We start from the raw sequence: 18,327 nt of genomic DNA on the forward strand, positions 1-18,327 counted from the left end.
GAACACTTTTCTCTCCGCCTGGAACGGCATCTCTTTGTTCGTTCCACAATGGGATTCCTCTTCTCCCATTGTATTTTCTGACGCCGCGGGTTCCTCCGGGTTCGCCGCCATTTTTAGGTCTCACTGGCTGGCTGCCGATGGCCACCGGAATTAGCTTCAGATTCAGCGGCACTCAAATCCTCTCCCCTTCTGGAACTGTATCCCATCGTGGCGGCAGCTCAGGTTTGGGGTCACCATTGGTCCAACTCCTCTGTGACATTTGTTACAGATAGTCAGACCCTGGTGGACATTGTCAACAAAGGCAGGGCCAAATCCTTCAAAATCATGGCTTTGTTGCACAAATTGGTTTGGCTCTCCCTCTTCCACAATTTTCATATGCGATGTGTTCACATTTCAGGTGAGCAGAATAGGGCCGCAGATGCTCTTTCCCGTTTTAATTTTCCGTTTTTTTTTCAGGAAATGCCCGACGCGTATCAGTCAGGCACGCCCGTTCCTCTATTCAGCGCACTCACTCTGGAGTAGATTCCCTTATAGACGAGGCCAAGAATCTGGTTAAGAAATCACTGTCACGCAATACGGCAAGGAATTATCAAGTTCACTAAGATCTATCCGAGGGGTCATCATACCGAAACCTCCCATATCATGGCTTTCTTAGCTTATTTTCACTCACAACTATCCCTGTTGCATAATACCATCAAACTTTATTTAGCCAGTCTACAGCATCATTTCATGCTGTCTAATCCACACAGCAGGTCCATTTTCTCTATTCAGGCTATTAAAGCTACCCTCCGGGGTATTCAAAAAGAAGGTAAGGGGTCCGAGAGCCGTAGGCAACCAGTGTCCAGCGAATTGTTTAGAGAACTCTCCTTGTCTTTAGATGGTAATCCTTTTGGGCCCTCCACTAGCCTGATCCTGAAAGCTGCCATGTACCTCAGTTTTTATGGGTTTCTTAGGCCCGGGGAAGTTTCAGCCGGCCCAAATCATCAAGGCTATCCTCTAAAGAAACATTTGACATGGGGCAATGACCATTTTACCCTCCTACTACCTTCCACCAAAACTAATCAGTCCGGTCCGCCTACAGAGGTCAAATTCTACCCGACTTTAAACAATTGGTGCCCGGTTCGGGTACTTCATCAATTGTTTTTACACATTCAGGCTTCACCCCTAGGTTATTTCAGGACATTCGTTCCGCATAGGGATGGCTTCAGCAGCATCCCGGCATCAGGTGCCAGCTCATGTCATTCGGTCCATGGGGCGATGGCGGTCCTCCTGTTTCGCCAGAGATAGACCAAATCCTCAATCAGAAATATCTCGCATTTTGTACCTTGGCTTTGTAAATGTTCTGAATAAAGTTTTGCACCTAACTGTTGTTTTTTGCCCCCTTTTTGGTGTACCCGCACCCGTGGCTCCCGTCACAATTCAGCCACTATGTTCAGGGCGGGGATCTCTGCGTACGCCGACTTCATTCCTAGCCCTGACCATAAATGGAATAAACAAGTAAACATATCCATTTCACTAATCTATTTGAAGGAGAATTTATTGCCAATTCAGATCTGTCTGCTATTGTCGTATGCATATCTAGACCTAACACTGTCCCAAAATGACTTCACCCTCAGCTGTCGCTCTATGTACCTGTAGCTATAAATGTGGCTTTATCTAACACCAGAAGTGTAAAAGTGACCTAACAGGGCCCGCTAGAAAATGAAAATTGAAGTTCTTTAATCCTTTCCCAATGTTCCCATTTTCTGATATGCTGTTTTCTTCTCCCTGCCCTCCAAAAGCCATACCTTTTTATTTTTCTGTTCACATAATATTATAAAGGCTTTTTTTTGCAGGGTGTGTTTTTTGAAGTTGTACTTTCTAATGGTACCATTTAATGTTCCATTAAAAATTAATGGAGTGAAATTGGAAAAGAAGCACATGCCATTGTTTTATAGGTTTATTCTATGGGTCAGTATTCTACTTTTAAAATAAAAATAAAAAGCTTTACATGCACTAGTCTTTGGCTGAAACCTGAGCTCATGCCAGAAACTGTCCAGGTCCCCACCAGAACCCATTATCAGTCAGTGGGATCTCACGGTGCATGGTAGATTTCAGCTAGGCAGGATCCAGTGATCTCCGGCAGGCTGTTCCTCTGCCGAAACAGCCTGCTGGATAGCTTTACCACAGGTATTAACAAGCCATAGGGCTCATGCACATGACCGTATGTATTTTGCGGTCCGCAAAATACGAATCCGCAAAAAATACGGATGACGTCCGTGTGCATAACATATTTTGCGGAACGGAATAGCTGGCCTCTAATAGAACAGTACTGTCCTTGTCCGTAATGCGGGCAATAATAGGACATGTTCTATTTTTTTGCAGAACAGACATACAGAAACGGAATGCACACAGAGTAACTTCCATTTTTTGGCATACCCATTGAAATGAATGGTTCCGCTTACGTTCGTGTGCACGAGCCCTTACAGTGTTTTTCAGTTTGCTCGATTTTCTGAAACGGTCTTTGAGAAATCCTGCAGAGAACACAAAGGTTCCTTCTGACCTGGTCCATTTTCCAGAGGCAGATGGTGGTGGGAAGAAACCTAGTCAAGGGGAGGTACGCATTAAATAAACAAAGGCAAGAAGCTTTTGATAAAAAAAAATTTCAATGGCTTTTGTGCCATGATATCACAGCTAGACGTGATATCACACAAGTTTAGATAAAATATATACACAGAATAAAGTCAAAGGAAGTAGAAAATAAGGGGCAGAATTGCTGGAGGTTTTAAAGGTATTTTTGCATATAACCTATGAATGCTAGGCTTTCTGGTTTGACAATGGCAAGATTGAGGAAGTAAAAGGCAAAAAAAACATTCAAAGCAAGTCATGGGGTGCTAGTATAAGTATAACACAATGTCCATAGTAATAAAGCCACTAAAGTAAAGCAATGTAAAACTGGATGCTTGAATTTCTTTTTATATTCACTTGTCCATCACTACGCTTAGGTTACATAATATACAAAGACAGTGGAAATCTTAATAGCAACCAAACAGAGCGGCTAAACATATCTAGAAATGAGTCAGCATTTTAAGACACCTACAAGACAGTAATAAAAAGCCTGGGGAAATCTTTTGAAACCATAAATAGAATTAGTAGTATGCATACAATCCCATAGACATTGTGAAAGGAATACACTCTATGCTTATGTAATATATCTAAAGGGGTTGTGTGAGATGAGAGGCTTCTTTTTTTTCCACGAAAGGCGCCACTGGTGTCTATTGGCTGTGTCTGGTATTGCAGGTCAACCCCTTTGAAGTGAATGGGTAAGGACTTCAGTATCAGATGCAGCCAAATAACAAGGAGCGGCAGTGTTTGGACATAAGCAGCCATTGTTTCAAACCTCATGCAACCACGTGCTGAAATGTTTGTCCGACCCCTTCCTAACCTACTAGTTTCGCAGGAAACTGCCACAATGCTCTATTTGAAAGGTTTTTCTAGGATGTCAATACCGATGGTCTGATGGGGTCATCAATATCTGATCAGTGGGGGCCCAACTCCTGCCACCCATCGATCATCTGTAGCGCTCGACCTCTTAATACCAAGAACAGTGACTGTATTTCATAAATGCAGCTCAATCCCATTTACTTGAAAGGGACTGATCTGTAGGCAAGCTATGTTCTGATGCATGTGACTTCACACAGGAGGAAGAGGCTATAGAGCAATATTACCACAAACAGTGGGGGTGTAGAGTATACAGTATAAACCATCAATAGTGACATTCCAGAAAACCCCTTTACATAGCGGATTGTTGCAGCTCCCTGCATAGCCGGTGACTGGGAGCTCTGCTATGCAATGAAAAGCTCTAGATGCTACTGTATGCGGTGAGCAGGGCTGAGAGGATGGAAATGGGGGTTGTAGTACTCATAGTATATGGTGGCAGTCCGATCCCCGGACCGTGAACAATGAATGGAAGGTGCACCCTTTCCTCCCTCGGGACACTCCCTGACTTTCTCGGACTCCTGCCTAATGGCAATTGTGGTGATCTTGATGTTAGGTCATTGACAGGGTGCAATGCAGGAGTATGGATACAGAGCTGGCCGATAGATAATGGAGTCAATAAATATGGCTCAATAAATAAAGTCTTTCTTTACTAGATGATGGGAGTATTAGTACATATAGCAGCAAAGGGCACAGTTCCAAAGTATAGTCTCCTCTCAATAGCTGTGTATGGGCAACAACAATGATGGTAATAGTAGTACTTCCTGACTCTCCTTCTATGGACACTTTGCAGTCTCTCCAAATAACCACAGGTGTGCTATTCTGTTCTTGTTAACCCTTAAATTTTGCACCCCTTAAGCAATTCCCGGGCTAAGGGGTGAAGAATTTAGATCCGGATGGCCAGTCCATCTCAAAGTGTGGTGAGGGCCGTAGCCAATGAACCCTTTCCACAGCACTACAGTCATTTCCTATAAATGAGCAGTACCTTACTGATGTTATCTTGCATGGCCTTGATGGTTCTGGACCTTTTAAGATGTCTGATCTTTCTTTAAGGGGTGGTTTGATGATAAAGGATCTTCTCTAGTAACTGTAGCCTCAGAGATAGAGGTTCTCTGGATTCTGGCCTAGTTTGCAGGATCTTGTGCATGTAGGTCTTGTCTAAGACTTCACTAGCCAATTCCATCACCCTGGTAACCAAACAAATCTGCTAGTGTTAACTATATATTGCCCATACATTACTATTAGGTCGACACAGTACATAAAGAAATAGAAAAAGGGGGTGTATTATGTCCCTACGCCAGTTTTCTGTTGAAAAAGTCAAGAACACAGTCTTTGTAAGGGCGGGAGGTGGTATGGCCATCAGGCCTGTCATATTTATCTTCTTTTACACCAGTTGGAGCTGTCGTTGATTTTCAGATTAGGTGCACAGAATGCCGGCTGATGCACCTAATATATGATGATGTTTGCATTTTGCCATAAATTAGGCACATCTTCTGGCACCACAGGGGAGATCATAGACTGGCATAAAATGGCCTTAATGCTTTAACAATAGATCAGAATGTTTAATTCAGCACCATTAAAGTAACCCTGTTTGCACTAATTAACTCTTTGCAGTAGTCCTGTGGGGGCACTGCGCTACTGCAGATGTAGGACCACCACCAGTGCTAATGTTAAAGGCAGCTTACCCTAATTTCTTGAGGAGTAATAATAAGAACATTTTCATTGTTTCTAATTTTTATTTTAGGTTTCCATGGATTTGATGTTAAAGGGGTTTTACCATCACATACAATGGGGGCATATCACTAGGATATGCCCCCATTGACTGATAGGTGCTGGTCGCAGAGCGGGGCGGGGAAATTAATGGAGGGCGCACTGCGCATGCGCAGCTGCCTTCCATTCATTTCAATGGAGCCGCCGAAAATAGTCGAGCGCTGGCTCGGCTATTTCCTTCTGCCCCGTAGAAATTATGGGAGCAAGGGCGGTGCGCTCCCATTCACCTTGTAGGGATATCTAGAGATATGCCCCCATTGTATGTGATAGGAATACTCCAGCTTTGTTAAACTATTTACCATTTTTTATTATTAATATGCCTGTATTTTTTGTTGTGTTTTAGGGACTTAACTGTAAAAGCAAGCCAACATGTAAGTATATTGATCTAATTAAGTTACCTATACATCATATCAACTGGATATGCAAAACAGCCTTAAAAGGGTTGGCCACTTTCTGGTTACTGTTGACCAATGTGGTTATGAGATAATTATATGACACTTACTGTTATAGCCGTTGTTGAAATTCCGCACCATTTTCTATATTTCATAAGGCATACTTCCTTGTGTACAAAGTCTTTTGTCCTGTTTATAAAATGGCTGCTGATGGAGGGTCATGTGACCAGGCTTATTACCTCTATGTGATGTTGCCTCTATTCAGACACTGCACCTGTACTAAACTCCCAAAAGAACAAGTACAGATGGCAGGTGCAGTGTATTTGAATGGATTAGGCCAGTGGAGTCCTGGGGGGGGGGGAGGTGCCAGAAGCAATGAGCGCTTCCATCAATACAGGACCACCGGGAGCTGCTGTCCTTCTCCCTGCTCCACCATTTAGTCTGCAGACACAGATCGCACTTCCGGCCTGTGGGAGGAGCCTGCAGCCCAGGAATTTGCCTGTGCTCCTCCTACACAGTGCTGCAGAGCGATCTGTGTCTGCAGAGAAGAGCTGGATCTGAGCATCAGGAATGAGACAGGGTGAGTAGTTGTTTGTTTGTTTTTTACACAGAGGACTTTACTACTGTGAAAGGGGCACAATAGGAATTTCTACTACAAAGATGGGCACAGAGGGCATTACTACTACAAAGGGGCACAATAGAGATTTCTACTACAAAGGGGGCACAGAGGGCATTACTACTACAAAGGGAGCACAGAGGGCAATACTACTACAAAGGGTTACAGAAGGCATTACTACTAAAAAGGGGCACAGAGGGCATTACTACTAATAAGGGGGCACAATGGGCATTACTACTGTGAAGGGGTCACAATGGACATTACTACTGTGGAGGGTGCACAATGGGCATTACTACTATGAATGTGACACAATGGGCATTATTACTATGAAGGGGGCACAGAGGGCATTACTACTATGAAGGGTAAAAATGGGCATTTCTACTATGAAGGGGGCATAGAGGGCATTATTACTGTGAAGGGGTGGGCATAACTGTTACGGGGCACAAAGTGGGTATTATTAATGTGAAGGGGGCACAATGGACATTACTATTGTGAAGGGGGAAAGAGGCCATTAGTACTGTGAAGGGGGTGGACTATAACTATTATGGGGCACAGAGTGGGCATTACTACTGTGAAGGGGCACAGAGGGCATTACTACTGTTATGGGGGCCCAGTGAGGGCATAAATACTCTAAAGGGGCACAGAGAGGGCAATACTTCTGTGAGGGGTACCTTTTTTTAAGTATTGGGGGGGGTTCCAGAGAAAGTACCCTCCATCAGCGACCATCTTATAGACAGGATCTCTGTGTGGACAGCACAAAGAACTTTGTAAACAAGGAGTAATGCATTTTATAAGATAGAAAATGGCGCATAATTTCAACAATGGCTATATTAGTAAGTTCCATATAATCATCTCAAACACATTGGTTAACAATAACCAGAAAGTGGCCAAACCCTTTAACTTTTTGTGGAATAAGTTGTCTTTTCAAACACTAACTGGACAAATATGTGACATGTATAACCACGGGTAAAAACACAATAGAATTTATTAGAACTGCTTCTTTAAGAGGCATGACCTGTTTGAATATAAGTGGGCAGCTCAGTGACTTATGATTGTGGTATGCATCGCTTATCTCATTTAGTTATAATACTGTCTCCTCATTTTCCTGGTCTCACTACGTACATGATAACAAAAGAGGGAACCCCCTGCTGTATACTTCTCTCATAGCTGCTCTCTCCACGTCACACAGTTTCCATTGCTCTGGGGAATTTACTAGATAGAGCTGCAGGGAGGAAGGAGTGTGAGTCACCTCACCACGTGACAAGTAGTAATGTTTCATTGTCAGTATGTTGCAATAGGTAATTCATCCCATGGATTACAGCGGTTACTGAAATAGAAAATCTTCTTACGTCATTATTTTAACAGTGTAATTAACCCAAAGCCCAATGTGCTTTTATCTCTGATTAAGAATGCATGGTCAATTTGTGGATCTTCCGATCTTTACGCCTGAAAGTAAATGCTGTATCTACAGTATGATCAAGCATTATGGAAAAACTACTTTTTTATTTTTATCAAATTCCAATACTTACATCTCATATTACAACAACATTAGAATTTCTAAGTAAAATTAAAGACACATATTTAAAGAGAACCTCCTAAAATGGCATGCAGCCCCCAAAATGTTAAACAGGAAGGGGGGGGGGGGATAAGCATTTTCCTCATTCTGTGGAGTCACTTGCATGCTTTCTAACATTGCAGTTGGTAAATTCAGGGCATTTAGTCCCATTCCCCCATGAACATCCCCAAATGAGACTGTCTACTTATGAATGGGGCTCACACAATCCCTATCTTTTTTCAGCTCTGGCCAGACCAAAATTGCCGGGACTGCCTCTGAAAATTAGGGACAGTCCTTAAAAATTCAGGACTGCTGGCAACTATGCACCTGGCGTATCACATCCAATATTTACGAAATTACAGTCACAGACTGCATCATACTTTCCCTTTTAGAACAGTTGGCGACTTTGCATAAAACTTTGCTTCAATAATGTACAGAGCGAGTGCTCCGTACAGTATTAGAATGTATTGGCTCCAATGAGCCGAAATTATTACTTTGCGAAGTCTCGCGAGACTTCGTATAATAAGTTCAGAAATTGACTTCGCATAATAACTTCAGAATATGATTTATACTGTAAAAAAACATTTTCCAAACTCGGGTTCGGATCCAAGTGGTACCTTGGACCCTCCAAGTGGTACCTTGGAACCGAACTCGAGTTCGGGAAATGTTTTTTTACAGTATAAATCATATTCTGATGTTATTATGCGAGCCTTCGCGAAGTAATAACTTCAGCTCATCGGAGCCAATACATTCTAATACTGTACGAAGTTTTCCATTTTGCTTCAGTCCATTTTAAATGAGCTTTGGCCCTATAGAATATGACAATGTTTCTGGATCGTTTTGACATATGGCTTGTGTGATACATCTTAACTTTGTGGATTGCTCTCCAGACGCTCTGATGTTCTGTAGATGATGCAATTTTGTCTTTGCAATTTTATGCTGAACAGCATTTTTTTTTATTGTTCCACAATTGTGGAGCAGTTTTTCTCAGAATGGTAAACTTCTGCCCATCTTTGCTTCCGAGAGACTCTGCCTCACTACCATGCTCTTTTTATATACCAGTTGTATTTTTACCACATGACATTGCTAGATTTTTTTCTTTTTGCATTCAATGCATTCCTAAACCAGTGCCCATGGTTTAGGAATGGGGTGTCGAACAAGCTCAAATAGAGTACGTAGGTGTGGTGGGTAGGTGTCTACATACTTTTTGTCATACTGCATAGTGTATTATGTACCCTCCATATTTAACTTTATAACCACATTATCTTACTGTAATGTCACTTTATTTACAGATGACATATTGAACTTATTTTGCCGGGCAGCCCCTAAATCATTAACACCTTATGTTTTGGAAAATTTGAAAATCTCTACAGTAATGAAGTGTCCACAGTCTAATCGATGTTCTCTTCATTTAGAAGTAATTGGAACGGTAATTCTTGATGGTATGAACTTGTATGTAATGTTTGCCCTAGCAGTGCTACTTCCCAGTAGTTTTTCATACTCCAAAGAGGTTTTCTGGTTTGCATTAACATTCTTTAAAATAATCATTTATGAAGGTGGCTGTAATTTTGTAATGTATTTCTTTTACATTTATTGCTCCTATCTTCCATTCTGGGCTGTGGTCCTATGAACGTGTCCATGCAGCTCTTATTTCCTGTGATGTTATGTCCAATGGCAGTGATGGGGAAGTGTCTATGTAACTAGCTTGGTGGCAGGAGCTATAAACTACCGTAGCTCGGTGTTGTTAGGGCTATTGCTGGAGCTGGAGCTGAGAAAGGAGAAGTGCATCATGGGTTTGGTTGGATACAGCAACAGGAAGTGCTACATACAGAATGTAAACCAAAGTGATTTATTTACATAGTTAAAACAGCTCAGGAGAGTCCAAGCTAAAAAAGTGCAGAGAAGACGTACATGAGGTAAACAGCTACATGAACATATCTGATAAAACCATAGTGAATCTGTCACCAGTCAATCTGTATATTGTTACTAAGGGCAACAAAAACTAGTAACAGACCCCCGTAACAAAATGCTGGGTCACTCACTTGAATTCATCCAACAGTTTTGTTAAAATTGGTATTGAACAGCTCCAGTAATTAGGTTTAGTGAGCTTATTTACATCATATTTAGTAAACCACCAATATGATTTTTACTTCCCTTAGGCCTCTTTCACACAACCGTATGGCTTTATCAGTGTTTTGCGGTCCGTTTTTTTTTTTTCTTTTTTGTGTTTCCGTTTCTGTTTAGTTTTTTCGTTCAGTTTTTCCGCATGGCATATACACTATGCAGTAATTACATAGAAAAATTGGGCTGGGCATAACATTTTCAATAGATGGTTCCGCAAAAACGGAACGGATACGGAAGACATACGGATGCATTTCCGTATGTGTTCTGTTTTTTTTGCCGGCCCATTGACTTAAATGGAGCCACGGAACGTGATTTGCAGGCAATAATAGGACATGTTCTATCTTTCAACGAAACGGAAAAACGGAAATATGGAAACGGAATGCATACGGAGTACATTCTGTTTTTGAATGAATGGTTCCGTATACGGAAAGCAAAAAACAGAGCTGCGCCCGCCCGATCTGCGGTAGGGGTTTGGCAGTCACCGATAGCCGGACCCCTACTGCATGCGCCAGCATCAGTGAAATCACCGATGCCGGCGCATTAACCCGTCATGTACCGCGATCAGCGCTGACCGCGGCACGTGCGATGTTGAGCAGGGATCGGAGCTGCCATCAGGTCCCCGTGCTGCTGTGACGGGACCCGATGGCATGGAAGCCAGCCTGATGGCTGGAAGCTGGAAGCCAGCCTGAAGCCAGCCTTGACTCAATTTTACCACTGTCATGAAGTACAATACGTGACAAGAAAACAGTTTTAGAATGGCCTGGATAAGTAAAAGCGTTTTAAAGTTATCACCATATAAAGTGACACGTCAGCTTTGAAAAAAATGGCCTGGTCGCTAAGGTGAAAAATGGCAGAGTCCTGAAGGGGTTATTGTCAGGATAGGTCATCAATATCATATGGGTCCGACTCCTGGCACCCCTGCCGATCCGCTGTTTGAAGAAAAGCGCATGAGCGCTGCCTTCTCTGCTCTGTTTACCTGCTCGTCGCAGCAATTGCAGTGGTGAGCAGGTGTAATTACAAGTATGGCATTCCCATTACTGCGCTATCCCATTTAAGTGAATAGGGACGCCATATTGGTAATTTCATCAGCTCACCACTGCAATTGCTGCGGCAAGCTGGTAAGCAGGGCAGAGGAGGCAGTGCTCGTATGAGTGCTGCCTTCTCGTCAAACAGCTGATCGGCAGGGGTGCCGGGAGCCAGACCTCTGCCAAACTAATATTGATGACCTATCCTGAGAATAAGTCATCAATAATAAAAAGTGAACAAGCCCTTTAAATATAAATAAATTCATATTAATAATAAGTTAATTTCTTTCTAGATAATATTCGTGGGGTTGAAATCTGCACTTTGTCACCAAGCTCTCAACAGAATCAGTGTATGAACATAAGGTTTATAAAGAATAAAGTAAAGAAATCTAAACATAAGGTAAATAACAATGATCTTTACAATTACATTTATAATGGAGACTTAAAGGGAGCCTGTCAGATTTGAACACTGATGTTTGCTATGATAATGTAACCATATTGGGTTCACATGAATGTTTTTGCTAGTACTTTTCTGCACATTTGTGTTTTTAGTGTAATTTTTGCACCAGCTACAGATGTTAGCCAAAGGTCTGGGAGTTTGGGAGTAGGAGTGTAAAGTGTCTGGCTAGAAAAATGCTTTGCAGCACGAATACATAAGTATTGCCGCCTTTCTGATTGTATTGCCATAGTACAGGTTCGATTTCAGTGGAGATGGTGGAGTGCAGTATATGTTATAATGTATGTGTTCAGTTAAAGAGTGTTGTTCCTTCTGCACATTTATGGCATATCGAAACGGACCCTCTCTGGGACCTTCTCCTTTCCTATTCTATGCCGACTGTACAAGAATATTAAATGACTATACTCCTTTAATGCAATATAAAGTGCTAGTATTAACCTCTTCCTGACATCTGCTGAACATGTACAATGGATGACAGGTCTTTAAAGATAGCACAAGTACATTAGCAGAGCAAGCACCATAGCAGAAACAGCAGACAACCTCTGGCAGAGTTTGTAATCGGAATCAACTCTGATCATGGACTTTTAACCTCTCAGATGCCACGGTCAATTGCGACCATGACATCTGAGTGATCATTTACTGGGGGTGGGCTACTCCCGGTGACCAAACACACTGCCCCCCTGTGACTAGATGGCAGGAGACATTTGGTTGACATAATCAACTTGGAGTCTCATAAAGGCTCTCAGGCCTGCCATAATTAACTTACAATTAAACACTCAGGGGCACATTTATTAAGACTGGCATTTTAGTCGGCGGTCTTAATAAAGGCTCATATAGCTGGTGGTGGATCCGCCTCTCCAATTTTTTTTTTTTATAAAAGTCATCAAAAAGTCATCGATTCCCCAAAATGGTATTAATAAATCTACCAATCCCTTAAACAGATATTTAAAAAGTTATGAGTGTCAGAATATGGTAATGCAAAGACATTTTTTTCAGAGTTTACCTTTTAAAGCTAATAAAGCTTAAGAAAAACTATATAAATGTGTTATTGCTGTAACTGTACCGTAAGAACAAAACCCATAAGACAATGGCACAATTGTGTTTTTTTCCAATGTCACCCTATTTAGTTTTTTTTCCAGCTTCCTATTACATTGTATGGAATATTAAATGGTGCCATTACAAATGGTGCCTGCAAAAAGCGAGCCCTCATGCAGTTAACAAAAAAAATAAGGCTCTTGGAAGGCAGGGAGTTAAAACGAAAAAACTGAAAATGGCTGCGTCAGTAAGGGGTTCAAGGAGTTCCTTGCGATTTAACTGGGTGAATGGATATTATTAATACAATTACAGAAATAGCCTAAAACCATTCATCAAAGATTGTTACAATACAATTTATTCTCTAATAGAATCAAATTTGGTGATGCCTTTAATAATGTAATAAAATCTTACATACAATGTAATAAAAGCATTTCCAATAACCCTTAACTGCAATATGTGGGAAAATTTCATACACATTTTACACAAGTTATGTACCGGTAATCGTGTTGTTTAAAAATGGATTTTTCCTTTAAGGAAGTGTCTTTTCTATTGTTGGCAAACAGCATGGGGAATCTCAGAGACAGATATCGGGAAGTAAATATGAAAGTAAACTAGTTCAAAGAAGTCAAAAAATTGGCAAGCTTACACATGTAAAGGATTAAATACGGTAAATAGAAACATTACAGAAAAGCATGTCAAATTCTGCATTCCATTTCCAGGTCCAGGTCCAGGCTAACTGCTTTGAAGTGGGTGTTTCTGAGCATGTCTTTGTAACTATGAAGACAGTACCAGATTATTGTGGCATTGAAATTAGCAAAGAATATCACGTAGAAGGTAACTGAATACAATTATTGTTATATCCGAAATGTTAGAAATGATATGATAATGATAACATGTGATTACCACTTTTCAGGTGCCTTATCGTTATGTAAGTGTATAAAGCAAAAAACGTACGGATTTATGTTTGTACATATATGATATGTTAGCTATACATTACACTGCGTTCCTGCTATTAAAGGGGAATCTGTCACCACATACCACTATGTGAAACGCTCAGCAGCTGTCCACGAGTCCCATGTCTCTTCTGGCATCTTCATGCGTTCCGTCAATCCTAAGAAAAAAAAGACTTATAGTGTAAAATACCCCCTAGGTGCAGGAAGGACGGTACCGTTGCACCTTGATGCACCTAGAGGCTCCCCCCTGTCTTCTATTTTGTGGCCCTAAGGGCTCATGCACACAAATGTATTTTTCTTTCCGTGTCGTTCTGTTTTTTTTTTTTGCGGATCATATGCTGAACCATTCATTTCAATGGGTCCGCAAAAAAAACTGAAGTTACTCCATGTGCATTCCGTTTCCCTATGTCCGTATTTCTATTCCACAAAAAATAGAATATGTCCTATTATTGTCCGCTTTACGGACAAGGATAGTACTGTTCTATTAGGGGCCAGCTTTTCTGTTCCGCAAAATATGGAATGCACATGGACCCCTAACTACATACAGTCGTGTGCATGAGGCCCTAACTCTGTGATATATCTGCCAGGCAGTGCATGAAGTCTCGCAGGATCGCGTTCTGTACATGCGCAGTAATGTAAGCCTCCCTTACACTAGGCACAGTTGGCAGGATCACAAAACCAAAAGGATCACGAAGCAGTGGCCAATGTCTGGTAGATAGTGCTTAGCGATAGTCCTGCAGGGGTGTAACCACTATTTGCTTGATTGAGAGGAACCGTGAAGTGGTTCAGTGTCTTCAGAGGACATGGTATGCGTTAGCCATGCAGTACCAACCAATCCTGAAGATGTGCGTCAGGGGATGTGTCCTTTCTGCTTCAGCTCTCTTCCTGTAACTGGCACAGCTTCTAACAGAAGATATGGCTGGTAGCAGTTGATGGATGGAACTGATAATGTGCAACCACCTTAGTGAAGTAGACAGAGAAATAAGGAAAAGAACAAACAGCAGGTGGTGCTAAACATATACATTTTATTGAGTAACTCATTGACTATACAACATTTTTAATTACATACAATTACAAAAGTATTCAGACCCAAGTGCTGGTTTGTAAAATGTAGAATGCAGAATCAGTTTTATTATAGGTATGTTGTGTGCCCTTATGTTGCCCCACAACTGTTGGTGCACATGTCAGCCCTGTTGCACATGGCTGACCTCTGTACACGGCACCCGCTGGACACTGCTCGCTTTGCAGGTTTCTCGTCAGCACAACACAGGCCAATGCGTGTGAACATATGAGTGAATAAATAAGCTTTGTTTACTTGATTTTTGGAGTTCTGCCGATTTATTCCCACTCCCCTTATTTACCTTTTGGGGAAGACTGAGTCACGGATGAGCACCCTATTTTCTGAAACTCTATGCTGCTTTCTTTTTCTACTTGTGTCTATTGTTCTATTACTTTTTTCGGTGTATATGATGTGTGAACAGTCTCCATTACAGTTGTCAGCTATTCCGCTGAATTATGGGCTACATTTAACCTTTACTTTTCGTGTATGTTTCATGTCCTCAGGTACATATTACATTTTGTCCTAACCAGCCATGTGGTTATAATGTAGTTATTAATGTTATGCTAAACATATGGTTTTAGTTTTCCATTTGTTTATCACAGAGCACAACCAGTAATACTTCTCAGTCTTTCAAGCACATGTATAATATTCTTACAATACTGTACGTGCTGGTAGAAATTCGCATTACAGGGAGTGCAGAATTATTAGGCAAGTTGTATTTTTGAGGATTAATTTTATTATTGAACAACAACCATGTTCTCAATGAACCCAAAAAACTCATTAATATCAAAGCTGAATATTTTTGGAAGTAGTTTTTAGTTTGTTTTTAGTTTTAGCTATTTTAGGGGGATATCTGTGTGTGCAGGTGACTATTACTGTGCATAATTATTAGGCAACTTAACAAAAAACAAATATATACCCATTTCAATTATTTATTTTTACCAGTGAAACCAATATAACATCTCAACATTCACAAATATACATTTCTGACATTCAAAAACAAAACAAAAACAAATCAGTGACCAATATAGCCACCTTTCTTTGCAAGGACACTCAAAAGCCTGCCATCCATGGATTCTGTCAGTGTTTTGATCTGTTCACCATCAACATTGCGTGCAGCAGCAACCACAGCCTCCCAGACACTGTTCAGAGAGGTGTACTGTTTTCCCTCCTTGTAAATCTCACATTTGATGATGAACCACAGGTTCTCAATGGGGTTCAGATCAGGTGAACAAGGAGGCCATGTCATTAGATTTTCTTCTTTTATACCCTTTCTTGCCAGCCACGCTGTGGAGTACTTGGACGCGTGTGATGGAGCATTGTCCTGCATGAAAATCATGTTTTTCTTGAAGGATGCAGACTTCTTCCTGTACCACTGCTTGAAGAAGGTGTCTTCCAGAAACTGGCAGTAGGACTGGGAGTTGAGCTTGACTCCATTCTCAACCTGAAAAGGCCCCACAAGCTCATCTTTGATGATACCAGCCCAAACCAGTACTCCACCTCCACCTTGCTGGCGTCTGAGTCGGACTGGAGCTCTCTGCCCTTTACCAATCCAGCCACGGGCCCATCCATCTGGCCCATCAAGACTCACTCTCATTTCATCAGTCCATAAAACCTTAGAAAAATCAGTCTTGAGATATTTCTTGGCCCAGTCTTGACATTTCAGCTTGTGTGTCTTGTTCAGTGGTGGTCGTCTTTCAGCCTTTCTTACCTTGGCCATGTCTCTGAGTATTGCACACCTTGTGCTTTTGGGCACTCCAGTGATGTTGCTCTGAAATATGGCCAAACTGGTGGCAAGTGGCATCTTGGCAGCTGCACGCTTGACTTTTCTCAGTTCATGGGCAGTTATTTTGCGCCTTGGTTTTTCCACACGCTTCTTGCGACCCTGTTGACTATTTTGAATGAAACGCTTGATTGTTCGATGATCACGCTTCAGAAGCTTTGCAATTTTAAGAGTGCTGCATCCCTCTGCAAGATATCTCACTATTTTTGACTTTTCTGAGCCTGTCAAGTCCTTCTTTTGACCCATTTTGCCAAAGGAAAGGAAGTTGCCTAATAATTATGCACACCTGATATAGGGTGTTGATGTCATTAGACCACACCCCTTCTCATTACAGAGATGCACATCACCTAATATGCTTAATTGGTAGTAGGCTTTCGAGCCTATACAGCTTGGAGTAAGACAACATGCATAAAGAGGATGATGTGGTCAAAATACTCATTTGCCTAATAATTCTGCACGCAGTGTAGTATTAAATGAACAACCTTGGTCTGAGAAATAGTTCTTGTTACTGTAAATCCTTTCACCCCCTCTCATTGTAACAATCAAGGCTCCCATACACAACGCCCTCCTGGCTTCCCCATACACCTACATGAACGCATTCATAGTTCCATTCGTCTGGTGTTTTCCATTCCAATAACATGTAGAAAAACTTCACATTCAAGCTCCAATGTCAATATTTGCAACTTACTTTCATTATAAATGTATCACTGACTATACTAAAACCCCTCTATTTCTAGAAAAGCAAATACTTGAAAGGGCTGTCCTTGGCTGGAAAAAGTCACTGCTCTCTTCCAGAAACAGTCCCAAGCCTGTGCATAGATTGTGTCTGGTATTGCATTTACTTCAATGTAGCTGACCTGAAATGCCACACACAGGTGGTCAGGTGTGGCACTGTTTCTGGAAGAAAGTAGCCATGTTTTTTTCTAATCCTGGACAACTGGTTTAATGAGGTTGTGCACCTTTAGGGGGTGTCCCTATTGGGCAGACCTGCAATAAGAAACATACTTACCTGCTTCCCGATTCTGGATCCCTGCTCCTTTTCTTATCAACCATGGCTGCTCCGCTGTGTTCCCAGGACGTTTAGATGCCACTGAAGCCAATCTATGGCCACAGCAGTGACCTTCTCCCCATGCATCATGACAAATGATCACATGATGCAATGGGAGTAAGTCACCACTGTGGCCAGCAATGGGGCGGGGTGCCTGGTAGGGAACCAGCACCTGGAAGCAGGTAAGTATGGCAGGTCTGCCCCCTTAAAGGTACACAACCCCTTTAAGTGTAAAACTGCTTGGGACTGCTTTGACCAAGTGGCTCCTAGACAAAAAACTAATTGAGGAAAGAAGTTAACTACACATAATATAGCAAGTTTTAGCTCAGTGTCACAGACACATTAAGCTAATTTCACATGAGCAATGTTTCTGTCTGGATCCTGTTTCAGTCTAGAATGGATGGCATCTGGACTGAACAGTGAGCTATTCAACTGAATGGATATCTTCACATGGGCAGCTTTTCTGCATGGACCATCATTCCATGGACCATCAAATTAGTAGGTCTTTGGGAAAAACGGACCACACATTATACACTGCTCGTTTCCATCCTGTAATCCAGAACCGGTGGTCGTGCATGCACACTATAGGAAAAAGCACTCGTCTGTGAGCTTCCATGGTCCCAGTTACCAGAGAGGCCGTCGCTTTTTCCCATAGTGTGCAAGCACGACCACCAATGATAGATCTTTGAAAAAAATTTATGAATATCATTTGAATGCGACTAGACATAAACTATCTTGCACTGTATGTCAAATTTGCTGACACTATTTTTTAGGATGTGAATGCGATATTACTGCCATTAAACGGAAAAGAAACAAAGAATAACTCAGTATCACAGCAGATAATTCTGTACTGATCTTGTCTCATTTGCTTTCATAAGAAATTTAAAACATTTTAACTAGACTTTCCTTCACGTTTCACAAAGATATAACTTGCTGGCCTAGCCTTGTATCTAAATACCCTGTCCAAGGCAGAATGGCTTGTATGTACCCGCTTTGGGCACCTAGCACCCAGGACTAGGGATGAGCGAGCCC

The 18,327-nt window shown here is 41.7% G+C and overlaps 1 protein-coding gene across 3 annotated transcripts in view; it reads left to right on the forward strand.

Moving 5' to 3' along the window:
• Positions 1-18,327, forward strand: part of IL17REL (interleukin 17 receptor E like) — a 199,767-nt gene that overhangs the window by 155,454 nt on the left and 25,986 nt on the right. For all 3 annotated transcript variants that reach the window (XM_040412125.1, XM_040412116.1, XM_040412106.1), the window contains exons 2-5: positions 5,591-5,618; positions 9,103-9,252; positions 11,253-11,359; positions 13,171-13,285. In XM_040412125.1, coding sequence (XP_040268059.1) covers positions 9,186-9,252; positions 11,253-11,359; positions 13,171-13,285 — 289 coding nt within the window. In that variant the 5' untranslated portion in view covers positions 5,591-5,618; positions 9,103-9,185. The remainder of the gene's footprint in view (positions 1-5,590; positions 5,619-9,102; positions 9,253-11,252; positions 11,360-13,170; positions 13,286-18,327) is intronic.

Source organism: Bufo bufo, chromosome 1 (assembly GCF_905171765.1).
Source record: "Bufo bufo chromosome 1, aBufBuf1.1, whole genome shotgun sequence".
Lineage (NCBI taxonomy): Eukaryota > Metazoa > Chordata > Amphibia > Anura > Bufonidae > Bufo > Bufo bufo.